The 13,456-nt window shown below is 41.7% G+C and overlaps 1 protein-coding gene across 1 annotated transcript in view; it reads right to left on the reverse strand.

Annotated features, from left to right (window-relative positions):
* The window catches only part of gbe1b (glucan (1,4-alpha-), branching enzyme 1b), an 88,032-nt gene extending 75,190 nt beyond the window's left edge, over window positions 1-12,842 (reverse strand). Inside the window, exons 1-2 of the mRNA XM_037082087.1 lie at window positions 12,638-12,842; window positions 2,066-2,235 (exon numbers count right to left, since the gene is read on the reverse strand). Of these exons, the coding sequence (XP_036937982.1) occupies window positions 2,066-2,235; window positions 12,638-12,795 (328 nt within the window). The 5' untranslated portion in view covers window positions 12,796-12,842. The remainder of the gene's footprint in view (window positions 1-2,065; window positions 2,236-12,637) is intronic.
* Window positions 12,843-13,456: the final 614 nt, after the last annotated feature.

Below are 13,456 nucleotides of genomic sequence, written 5' to 3' on the forward strand. Positions count from 1 at the left end.
ATCTTCACACAATTTGTCCCCCTCTCTTTCTCATCTGAAACCTCTTACGTAATTGTTTCTTGTTGTTTTTCGAGTCTGCCCTGTTCCATCCTGTGACTTTCACAACAGTGAGTGAAGCAGCAGTGCTCAGTCATCTAACAGAAAAACTGATAAAATACCACTTCAGTGCCCATTGAATTATATCTGTGAGGGTGCACCAGAGAGACATTACATTCATAACCTGCTGATACCACATTACCAGTTGTCATTGAGTGACAGGAATATATTAGGACACAAAACATTTATTACAAAGCAGCCACCTTGGCATGTCAATTTAGGATGTTGTTTTTATTCAGTAATCCATATCTGCTTGCTATTCATGAGCAAAAACAACGGCAGGATAGAAAATGAATCACAGGAGATGCTCCAGAAGTGACCGGGCACAACACCAGCACTTTTCACAGGCAGGCCAAGTCCATTTTTTTTTCTCTACAATTTATTTATCTCCCTTTGCTTAAACTCCTTGGAAAAAAATAAAAATAACAGTGCATTATGCATCCAACCTGCACCATATTCATGACTAGGGCTGCTGGGCTGTTTCCACATTTACTATGAAATTGAAATCAAATAATATGACTGAGCCGTGTCAAAATGTAATCTCTCACAGAATTGAATGTTGGAATTGAGCTGCTGCCCAAGGTCCTGGGAAGATAATTAAAAAAGGAAGAGGAACAGGGGGAATATGGAAAGAGGGGACGGCAGCCACAGAACTAACGAGCACAAAAAAACATGTAGGGACAATAAACAAATTGACAAATCTCCGGTTTGGCACACAGTATCAATCTGAGGGTATTACTATTAGCATTTGCTTTTCTTTATCAACACCTGCAGGGCGTCGCTTCAGAATGGCTGTGGCACAGAGGCAAGTGTTTGTGCTTTAGGGTGGCTCGGCAAATGGTATTTGAATTACGTGCACAGGTCTGAGTTCTTTCACCATCCCTCTTGTTAGTCTTGTTGTTTCTCGATTATTAAATATTTTGTTTGTCCATGGAAAGAAATATGTTACTAGTGGCATGTGTATTGGAGCTCAGTGCATTAATATAGTTGATAAAGGGAAGAAAAAAGGTAGTAAAAAAAGACAGAAAATGACACTGAGAGCTGGTATTACCTCGCATATCTATTTGATAGATGAAAGCAGGTCTCATTTAATCATGTTAATGATGACAAAAATAAATAATTTTGCTGCACTTTCACAGCCCACATTAGTGGAGAATAATGCTCAAAAGACTATTAACCTGAAATTACTTTCAAAGTTGCGTCCGCAGGGAACAGAGATTTCAGTGCAAACACAGAGGTTGCACTCACTCAACAACTTTGCAGGCGATGATGAAATAACCAGCTACTAAAATATTAACAAACACTCCCACATTCAAAAGAAGCCCCCTCAGTATGCAAGTTTATCCTGTGTAATCAATATTTTCCACATTTCCTACTCCCAGGTCGGTTGATCAAAAGGGCTCATACCCTTGTTACCACAGTTCACTCTGCTTTTTTCTTAATTTTTGCCCCTTTTGTGTTCACGAGTGCAGAAATGTCAAATGTCTTATTTAATGCACCGTGAAGATATGCAACCTTTCTGTTTGCACTGAAATCTCTTCTTCCTTTTTGGTTCCAACAGTGTATGTAATTTCATATTAAAGCAGCATTTTCCTTTTTTAGTAATCTGATTTGTAATTGCAAATTGATTGTTATTACTATACAACAAGTATTTAGCTTTCTTTCATCGGTCTGCTTAATGCAAGGGCACCTGTAGCTCTAAAACAAAGGGGGATTTCTAATCACAAAGGCTCTCTATGGTGTACCAATTAATTGATAGCGAAAAAAAAAACCTAACAATGAGGTCAGAGCACTGCCAACAAACAAACTTTCAGCTTTAATTTCAGGGTGTTCACATCCCTACTGGTGTCATGCATGCTGGGGATAATAACTGAGCTGCGAAAGAACTGAGTGGAAGCTTTGCGGGAAACAACCTGGACTGCTGACATGTTGTTCAGGAGCTGACACTTCTCTTCCTCGGGCTACTTACTGAAGTCACCGGTCAGGAAGAGGGCCTCTGCAGCCGGAGCCCACTCCTTAAAAAACAGGCTGTTGTCAGGCTGTCGCTGCACGCCGAAGGTCCTGTAGCTGCGTGTGAACTGGTCAAAGCCTCCTTCTGCCTCTTCCAGCTGGAAAAGCTTCTTCTGCAGCAGCTCATGCCTTCAATACACAGGGAACACACAGAGCTGTATGAATTCAGTGGAAAAACAACTTGATACACAAACATTCGGATACATACAATGTATTTACAAGTGACTGTTTTTTTGTTTGCATCAATCTGTTCCGACTTCAGTGGGCATGTTCCTCCATTTCCGAGAATGCTTTTTGACAATCCTCCTGAGAGCATCAGCTGCAGGACTGTTAGCATGGACAGCGAAACCAAAATAGAAACCGAGACAACTGTGTGAAGGTTTCTCCAGCTTTCCGTCCGCATGACTGCTGAATGTCAGCGTAAATATAGAGTCTAGATACAGAGTCCAGGGCTTGATTCAGACTTATTAGCTGTTGTTTAACAGTTGATTAACTGTTACTGTGAACTATTCATGTAAATAAATAAAGTATGAAAAGATGGTACACCATGGCTTCACTTCCGACAATATAGTGGAAATAATAATCATAATAATCATATTCTTGTTTTTTTGTGCTGGTAAGTGCTTACAATCACAACACAAGATGCACACACATGTCCAAACACAACAAATTAAAATGAGTGGGGAAGAAGATATAAATCAGTAATTACAACTAATGCTACCATTACCGGAGAAAGCAGCCGCTCTATTGTATCCTGTCACTGTTATTACTTATTGTTATAGTATAGTTTCGAAAAGCAATTTTCAAGATAATTGGTCTCAGTGGAATGTCACTGCAACACAACAACAAAACTATTTTTAAGTAACTAAGTACATGTATTCATTTCTGTGTAACTGACAGACATAAATTTAATGGACTGCCCAGTTTGTTGAATAGTTTGGAAACCTAACGTGAAGTCCTTTTAGACTGGCATTATGAATCATGATGAATGGAGACAGGTATTCAGGTAATGAACTGAGATGTAATACAAACATAAAAATCACTTTCAAAGGGCCCTGTGGAGTCTCCTGTAGACAAACACTGCAGTAACTGCAGCTTCTCAAGAAAATGAGTTAAGTGTTTCCTCGAGTTTTAACGAGGATCCACAAGGGCTTCCTCAAACGATATTTGCTTTCTGTTTTAATAATCTGAATTGTGTATTGTTTGCTAGCTTGCAGTATGCGACACACGTGCGGCGTCACACGGGTCTCACGCACGGCTGCAGTGGTGCGTCTTCCAGACATTCAGAGTCTTGCCTATGCATGTCTGTGTGTGCATCTCTGCAAAACAATCGGTGAACACTCATATTGACATCATAGCAGCGTTTGACGACAGCTTCAAAATCTGTCTGTAGAATATGTCGCAGACATGAAAAGAAAATATACGACAGGTGAAGAGCTGCATTTTTTGGGTTTCTGTCTATTTTTCTTTCCCTCCCTCTCTCTCTCTTTTAATAAGGGAAAGGAAAATTCATGTCATCATCTTTATTAATAATTATCAAAAGCAAACTCTTCACAGAAACACTGGGGTGGCAGTAGCAGCGCTGAAGCAGCAGAGCTGTCTGTGTGGACAAACACACACAGGTGAGCCACAGCAGTTCAGCAGCCTTCACACACTGCACACACAGGATATGTGTACCTGCTTTTACAAACTGTCACACTGCCTGTCAGCAGAATAGCTCAAATCTGGGGGCAGGCATGTGTGGGTCCTTGTGTACATCATGCACATTACAGAGAAAAAAACCCACCCATAAAAACATTGTTTTGAAGCACTTTCAGTGGTGAGAACACATTCAACAGGGTACCGTTAATGACAATGTTTAATACGTTTCCAAGAAATTTAACCTGTTGTTCCAAAGAAGAATCTGTTAAATAACATTTAATGTCTCAGATTCAATAGGTGAACTCCTGCTGGAGGATTTGACACAAATTTAACTGTTTTTAAATGTGTGAAAGTGTGAAAATGTTCCTTTGTTTGCAAATATCATGAGCTTTTTCGAAAATACTGCACCACATTCTGTGTCTCACTGCACGGTGCCACATCTGAATGTTTCCATGCTAACGTTATCTTTGAGGACCTACCCCAGGATGCAAACCTGCCTCGCCCCCTCAGGAATGTGTGACTAAAGGCATATCCTGAGAGATAAACCTCTGTCTGTTACCTTCAACTGGGAAGGATAGACTAACTACTTTGCAATTTATCTCACTTAAGTTCCTGCAGCCAGCTGGTGTCCATATCAGATTCCCCCCGGTACAGGAAGCCTCTTTCAGCCAGCTGAGTTAAGTGCACTCTCCCCTATAGCCCTGAAGCCAAGCTCAGACTGGCCTGTGAATGCCCTGGGGCTAGTCATGATGGGCTGAAGTAACAGCGCGATTTCTCAGCAGCTGCTCCCTGTGTTGAGCAGAGTGGATACAGGCAGTTCTTGCCAAATGTAAACCTTTAAAGTCCGACCAATGCTGCCACATGCCTCCTTTGCCACTTTGTCACCATTTCAAGAATATGCTGAAAGGAAGGACAAAGGGAGAATTCACATAAGGGCAAAGCTCCACTGCCACAGTATTAATAGGCATGAAAGTCATGCCTATGATTATAACAAATGAGTTCCAGAAGGTTGGACCTCTGGGAAAAGGGAGCCAAAATCCTGTATTGATGCAGTATTCACTGCACATCCCTCGTGTCTGTTTCCACTTGAGATTGCAGCAAGGAGGCGAGATCAGACCACACATCACAAATGAATTGTGCCACAATTCATTTCAGGGAGTCATTAAGAGGGTTGAAGCTATAGGCAAAATCAAAACTCTGATTTATTTTCCTATTATTAATAATCAGACTGAAGCTGTCTGCGAGCACCCTCGCTGTCCTCTCTGCCCTTATCAACAAATTTTTGTTTGATGAAGTTGTCACTCTCCCTCTCCTTCATCCTGGTGCTGTCACCACATCTCTACAGCTCACCTCCGTTTTTCTAAGTTACAGTTCTACAGTTTACTACAGTATCTAGCACGACACCGCACGCGGTATCCATAGGCAACAGGCAGAAACACGCTCTCCCATCAAGCAGCACAGAGCAGAGCCTCAGAGTGTGACCATTCCATCACATATGGCAAGTCTTTTTTCTCCAACACTGGTCCTGAATTCCTAATAAACCCGAGTCAATGATAGAATAGATAGAACTGGAGCACAATGCCTCACTGTTGTGTTCCTCTCTTTAGTTTAAGCCGTCACATTTCTTATGGAAGCTACGACTGCTATTTTGCAAGTAACTGTCGAGTAAAGACAAAATTTCAGCTGACGCATACGATAATTTGATGTAAACAATAAAATGTGTTTGTAACTTACGCTGAACGCCATCCATTTTGAAGAAGCAAAATCAGTTTTAGTCACATACAATCATCCTCTGCACAAGGTAGTGAAACCCAGCCCAGAGAAGCAGTGGGCAGCCATCACACAACACCTGGGGACCAACGCCAGCCCGAGACCTGAGGTTAATCCTACTGCCAGTGCCCTTGACTGCTTTATAAGAATTTGATCGCTGGGGAGTCGGAGAAAACTTACTTTCAGTAAAATATGAAAATGTAACATATTAATGTGAAATTCAGTCCTGGTTGATAGTTAACAACCAACATAAGACAAAAAATAATGACGTCCTTAAATGTTTTGTTTTGCCCCCAACCCTCTTTTAACAAATTACTCAACTGACCATCAAAATAGTTGCCGATGAATTGAATAGCTGACAACTAATTAATTAATCCTCACAAATCTGAACTTGTTAGCACACATTATTCTTACTACCATTCCCAGCGGACACGGCGCTCCAGTACCATTTATTTTGAGTCTTATTCCTCTCCACCTGACTAATATAAATCCAATATCCACTTTTATTTTAGCTCTTTTTAACTCTCTACCAACTCCTGACGGGAACATCCGGCCCTTTAGCTATATCGCATTGGGCGAGAAGCCTACAGGGGGTTAATCAGAGTTTTTGACTGAAAATAGCTGCCTGCTGTGGCTATAATCGACACTGATGAGAGCAGTGAGACTAAACCAAAAATACAAAGGCTGAGCACCGTGAAGCCAAAATAATACGCTGTGACACTTGCTGCATAAAACGCTGCATAGATCAGAGGGAAATGGACAATTGGACAAAAAAAATTAGCTCCGGCTTCGTCACTATGAGCAACTTCTATTAAATCTGGTCATGTGATCTATTGTTAATATAAAAATGTTGATTATGAAATACAAAAAATGACAAGATCAGGCTAATACATGCCTGAATTTTATGAAAGAGGGGACTGATTACCACTTCTGAATAGAACAAAGCATCATTACAGTTCCTCTAAGAAACACTGCGGCTCATTGTCAGGTAGTGCCCAGCGAGAGACACGACTAATCCCTGTAGCCAGAAATTACAAAAGAGTTTTGTCCTGTCGCCTATTTGGTGGTAATGGAGCGGCAGGAGATTATAGATGTGAGTCAAAGATTACAGTCCTGGCTCTCTTATCTCGTGGTTTGGGGAACTGTTCTTTATCTACAACGATGCTAGAAAAAATATCATATGCCACAATGGAGAGATTACTCTTGAAGATATTATTGCTCACAACAACATTGTAAGTGAAAGACATCAACCACTTTTCCAATCACTGAATTGGACAAATGTTCAATGTCGGACAAAATATTCTCAAGCTATCAAGTCAAACCAACAATTCTCAGAACTCGTCGGGTGTTAAAGTTTAGTAAGACTGAAGTAAGAGGACGGCAAATGTGGGAAATGAGTAGAAAGCTCTCCTGCAAGAGAAGATCAAGGCTCAGAAGGCACAAGAGAAAGCTAATCAGTTGGCAAATGCTCTCCTGGAAATCAAAGCTAGAGTTCAGGAGGTGCTGGAGAAGGTGTGCCAGCAAAGATCTCATTGATGAGACAGCTGAGGCTCAAAGGGTGCTCGAGATAGCAGAGCAGCTGGGGGTCACTCTCTTGAAGAAGAGAAATGAGGCTCACAAACAGCTGGAATAACTTGACTTCAGAACTGAAGCACTGTGAGGAGCAGCAGAAGAACGATCATCTGCAGATACAAGAGGAGACGAACTTCCTCCTCAGGGGCCAAAGAAGAGGTCAAACAAACCCTGCAGGACACAGAGCTGGAGTGGACAAAAAAAGCAGCACAGCATGTTGTGAGGATGATCCGAGCTCCAAGAAGAAAAGTGGGATAGCCAAGCTCTTTCTGTGAAGTGGCTCCAACAAAGAAATACCAATAGCACCATTTCACCTGCAACACTCTATGGCAGGAGGATTTGTATTGTTTTTAGAGGGTTTGTCTCATTTACGAAATGTGTTATGGTTTGTTGGTGAGATCTATCAGAAAACTTGGGCTGGGTTGAGATCCTTTACTTAAAAGTTGAATGTAGGGTTGGGCATCGCCAAATGTTATAATCAGCAACAATATCATCGGCCATCACAATACTACACTTTGGACATCGTCATATGCCAATTTGGTAAACATAACTCAGCCCTGGCTTTATTTGAAACACACAAAAATAAAAAATACTGACTTTGATTTGATATTCCACAAACCTTCTCTTATCTTAAAGTTCAATACTTTCGAAAAACCCAGAATATCTGCAGTGTTTCTCTGCAGTTAACATAATGAGTCTAAAATAAACTGGCTTTAAGGAGAAACTTGTTCAGACATTAAAAACAAACAAACTTTATGTATCAACAAACTTTTCCTGAATATAGTCTGGTTAGTTTCAGCCAATTAATTTGGCTGTCAATCTGCCTTTAGCCAAAAATACATTTTTCACTTTCTTTTCTACAAAGTTGATCAAATCTTCATCTCTGAACTCTTAACTGACGTTTTGGATATAACTGTTTGGATTCTCCCCGAACCATTTGATTGTGATGTGCAAATGACTGAGTGGCTGGGAAACAGACAAAGAAAGTGAGTCTTACAACACTTTCAAGAACACGGTCAACACTCCAGAGTAGAGAAATAATATCTGGATGCTTCTCATCTGGCCAAAGCTAAATCCGGTTTTGAAAACGTAGTTGGAGTTTTAAAGTGACTCAATCAATCAGCTGGAAGGATTTGAACAACAGACAAATTACTCAGAGAAATCAAGTTGGTTAAAAGATGTGTTCTGACCCCCTCAAAACACAGCTATGTGTTCTACATTGGACAGACTGGATGGGAGGAGGAGAAAACCCTGATTATCTAGTTCGGGTGGGGACTCAGAGTTTGGAACTTGTTATTATACAGTCAGGGTCAGAGAAAAGCCTGCACTCATACTTTTAAAACACAGGTATTAGATATGGTAATACCATGTAAAGTGTTACCATGACGCAACATGGAGCTTTCGGATCAACTTCACCTACATGTGATGTGTGATTCGTATTTTGATGTCATATCTCGACTAAATTACAGTCACAGTTGAGTCATGACTATAATCCATTTTTAAAATTCTCCCCACGGAGCAGCTGAACTCTGTAACCTGTTCATACACTCGCTGTTAGACAATCGGGCATCTAAATTTAGAGTGAGTGTTCAGGTCTGTTGCTTTGTATATGACTGATGGTGACAGCTGAAGCACAGAGGTGTCAGGACAGTCTACAACGGCCCGGAGAAACACAAGTAGGGAAAGCTTTTTTTTTCTCCATCTGATCTCAGCTCACCTAAAGAGCTTCCATACTGCCCGGCGGCAAGGTGACTTTCAAATAATGTCATTAAAAGTGCGCATTTGACTAAGTGCATTAATGAGGCTAAAGAGGCACCTGAACATTTGGAGAGGTTGATTGATGAAAGCTAAAATTCCCTGCTAACACCGTACCTTGGTTGACACACACGCATGGTGACGGGAAAACAAACGCTGCCCAGGCAACTTTTAAAGAAGGCAGATAATTATAATACAACAGGTAGGCCTAACAGGTATCCACTGACCTTGTTGTGAGTGGTTTAGTGTAAGATATGTATCGTTTCATGCATTTTTCTTCCATATCACCAAGAAGAGGGAAGTGTGTATTCATGCATGGAGGAGAGGCTAGCTAATAAGCCAACTAACTAGCAGGCGCTGCAGCTGTACCAACGAGGACAACCAGGAGCCTCTTGTCTATGAGTAGATGCCGATTCCTTCTGCGCAGTGATATGTAAAGAAAATAGTTTCAACATAAAATGTTCAAAACAAGGATTGTGAATAACCAGGTCATGATTTCTGTAAAGAGACAGTCCTTTCGAGTTTATAAAATTAATTTTTCAGCGCCATCTAGTTCCATTACATTTCGAAAGAAGGCCGACATCTCTGGAAGGAACTGTAAGTGGTCTGTTTCCCACTTGACTTAAATCCCGTATTTCAGCTCATTACTTTTCAGTCGGTCAGAGCACAACCATTGGTAGTCATCACTTCAAAGCCAATAATCACTTTTGCCTTAAATATATTGCATCACCATCAGAAGCTTAAGACTCATTGCTGTATTTTCACTTTGAAATGAGTTGTGATGACATACTCAAATCTTTGCAAAAACTCTTTGCCGTAATAAGCAGCGGTCCCAATACTCCCCACTTTCATTTGGTCCAATTTAGGAGATTCATGGTGCCACAAGCGGCAAAATCCTAGCAGCACTTCCTGCAGATTTGCGCAACAGGAAGGGTAAATAATGAAGCATGTCAACAGAGCACTGCTCACTGGGGCTGTAACCTGCGTGCAGCATCAACGGTTGTTTTCAAAATCCATCTGAAACTCGCATCCTGATAAAATAAAATGAGAACTGCCTGCAACCACAGAATAACTAATTAGAACGGGGGCTTGAAAATCTGCTGGAGTCATTTCAACTGTCTGTGCATACAGCGGCTGTATCTGGTGTGAACCAAAGTTCAACAAAGCCGAGATGTGGGCAGCCTTGAGCCATGACGTGGTGCTGAAATCTAAAGAATCAGTCAGTGTGGTCATAGGTCTCTTTCTGATAAGCCATCTGAATTCTTAGCACTGTGCGGCTCGGCGAGCCCTCAGTGGACTCTGTGTGACACCGAAGCCCGAGAAAGCTCTTGATTTCTATGCCTGTGTTCGTGATGCTGTGTTTGGACTGTGGGCCTAGAACACCAGGGGGTTTATCAAAAATTAACCTTCACACAGCAGCGATTCTATATGTAAAATAATTTATGTGAATCTTTCATCAGCGAGACAGGTGTTTGAGACTGGTGTAGGGCTTGGTGAAGCCTAACAATCCCAAGCTGTGTCTGAGATTGCTCTGACACACTCATCTCTCTGCAAGGCTCGAGCACTGCTCACATGCCTCAAATACAAAGCAGGGGGTCCTTTACCTGCCACATTAGAGACAAGATCTGACACGGTAATGAAAATGGATTAAACTATATGGCCCCTAAGCAGAGTTTTAAGACCTAGTTTCAGGGCCCGCTCAACAGTGAGCAGATACTGCAGCGATGTGAGCTGTAGATCATTATCACTTTCTGCTTGTAAGTAAAAAACATCACAGTAATTTACTTTAAAAAGGAGTACAGCAGGTAAAGCTAATTTGACATCAGGTGGAGAACTGAACTGAAGAATGACGCTGCCAGTTTGGGAGCCAGATGCTATTCCATCCCGAAAATGAGCCGGCAGGATCAATCCAAAGAAATCAGAATTATATTTTCATTATTAACATGAACATTTCGCTGCTGCTCATAATTCTGCAAAAGTGCACCCCTAAATTTAAATCCAGTCTGTTTATCAGGTTAAAACCAGAACTCACAGCAATTAAAAAGACACAAGAACCACACAAATGAATGTAAAGTGAAGTCTGATAAAAACAAAAACCCTGAGATTGCACAGTCTATTGACACACAGAGAGCGTCTATTTACTCTAGGAGATTAGTGTAGGCTGCAAGGTCAACACATTTACCACTGAAGGACAGGTTCATCTCTGCTCTCTGTCGGGCGCAGCACTCATTTAAGGACATTTATTTCCTGAACACAGTTTTGTTTCTGTGCTCACAATAAGCAGATACTTCTAATTTCCAGGAAATATTCAATGGATAATTTTGCATCCTCTAGGTGAAAAAGGGGAAGAATAAACAGGCCATAATGGACTAATTAACAAAACCAGTGTCGAATAACTTCATTATTAGTTCCTTAAACTTGAATACATTAAAGGATTCAGTCTCTCCTGGGTGCCTCCACGTAAACATAATCCTGGCAAGTAAATATCTCTGTCTCTATAACACTCATAATCAAGTTGTAAGGAACTAGGACAACTTGTCAAAAAACATTTAAGGACAAATCCCTATATGAAGCATTCAAATATGCACGGTTCGTTTGGACCCAGCGTGGTTCTCGCTGACAATGAAAAAAAAATCTCAAAGATAGCGTATCCTGGTGAGAACAGCTGTTATATATAATTTATCAGAACTTACAACTTGGTTTTTGGCATAAAACTCATGACTCAATTAAGGCAAAGCATCAGGCGAACATATTCCAATCTGGAAACTACTCGTATGTGTGTTTCTGATACCATCAACATCATACTTTGGCAGGGAAAACCGTGATCAGAATGTGTGGTGGCCATGATCCCATTAATAAATGCAGGACAGACCCACACAAACACACTATACACACTCACAAAGTCGGCTACTTAAGACTTCCACCCCAATAATTAATTTGTATGGAGGCCAATTCGAGGCTGAAGGGGAAATGCATGCGGCATGTGAGTACAGCAGCATAAAGTCAATTAATGTCTGAGAGGTTATTTTGTACTGCAGAGCCTTCCACAGTGCAAGAACCAAACCAATCAGCTGGAGGAGACTCTGCTACAAGTTGGATTTTTAATCCAATTTTTTAAAAAACCCACACATTTTAGTCCAAACTGATGCCTCGATAACCACGAGACAATTGAAAGGAAAAGCCATTACAGAAAACAGCTTATACTGAGCACCAGGGCCAGCAGAGAGCAGGGGTGGTGGAGGAGGAGGAGGTGGAGGTGGTGGGGCTGCTGTGATGCTCCTCCAGCAGCTGGAGAACACCACCTCACGACGTAACGTGGCGTACGTCAGCTGACGGGGGGGAGCGCGTGCCTGCTCCCCAAACTGTCACACATCGGGAAGTAGAGACGGCTTCACCTGTGCTCCTTGTGACTTGTCACATAACATGATAAAAAAAAAAAAACGCTTCCTGGTGACGCTTCATTCATTTTGCATTAGCTGGTATCTTCTAAACGCTTATTATCATTATTGTCATTATTATTATTGTTATTATCATTCAGCCGGCTGGGTTAGAAGAGGGAGCAGTGCGCAGGAGAGGCACGCAGCTCTGTGCGACCTCCCCTCATTCAAAATGTCAAACACGAGCACAGAGCCTGAGTCTGTGATGACTTTCCAAAATCTCGTTTTTATCTGTTAGTTTTGTATTTTTGTGTCAAGACAAACCCGCCACCGCGGAGCTAGCTTCTGCTCGCTCCGCCGCGGGCTGTTTTGGGCGACACGCCGTGCACAAAACCGCAGTTTAGTTCGTGTTTTACCTCCGCTGGAAGTCCTTCTCGAACGTTTTGAGCAGGGGATCCATTTGGAGAAGGTTGTTGAACTCAGGAATCGTAACATTATCCTCTTGCTCTGCCATGGTTCGCTCAGACGAAACCAATCGAGCGCCGACCGGATGCGCTGTCAGTGTGTCATGCATGAACAGAGGAAAGGCATGAGGTGTGTGCGGGCTTTTACAGTCCGGAGACAACACGCAGTCAGGCTGCTCTGCCAAGTCCGTCCCCTTTAAATATGCTGTGTTTCCAGCAGGTCAGAGATAGGGGGGGAAAAAAACATAGAGCCGAGCCGTGCAGTGCCGGGATACAGTACAACTTTAAGATGACAGCGGAGGAGTCATCCGGAGCGTCAGAGGAAGATGACTGGGATTTGGATGCAGATGCTCGGCTCTCTGTAGGCTGGAGGTCTGCCTCACACCTGTGGCTGTACACGGATCCCACCTGCCAGAAAATCACAGTCATACAGCTGCATACACATGTTGATATATCTGAACTCACCAGTGGTCAAGAGAAGATTTGCCTTGTCACTTTCACTGACATATCTCTTTTGAGGAACTTGTATTTTAGCGACCTTATAGTTCCACTTGCACTACATTTTGGAGACAAATATATCTACTTTTCACTCCACTTATTTGTTTGATATCTGTGGTAAATAGTTGGATATTGCAACAGGGAAAAAGGAGCAGGTTTTAGAATACATTTATTTTATCAGCAAATATTTTTACTTTTTTTTTTTTTTATTTCTGCTGATGAGAAAAATACAGTTGTTGTGTCTTCAGAATTGGTTGACCCACACATAGATAC

This window comes from Acanthopagrus latus, chromosome 2 (assembly GCF_904848185.1).
Source record: "Acanthopagrus latus isolate v.2019 chromosome 2, fAcaLat1.1, whole genome shotgun sequence".
NCBI lineage: Eukaryota > Metazoa > Chordata > Actinopteri > Spariformes > Sparidae > Acanthopagrus > Acanthopagrus latus.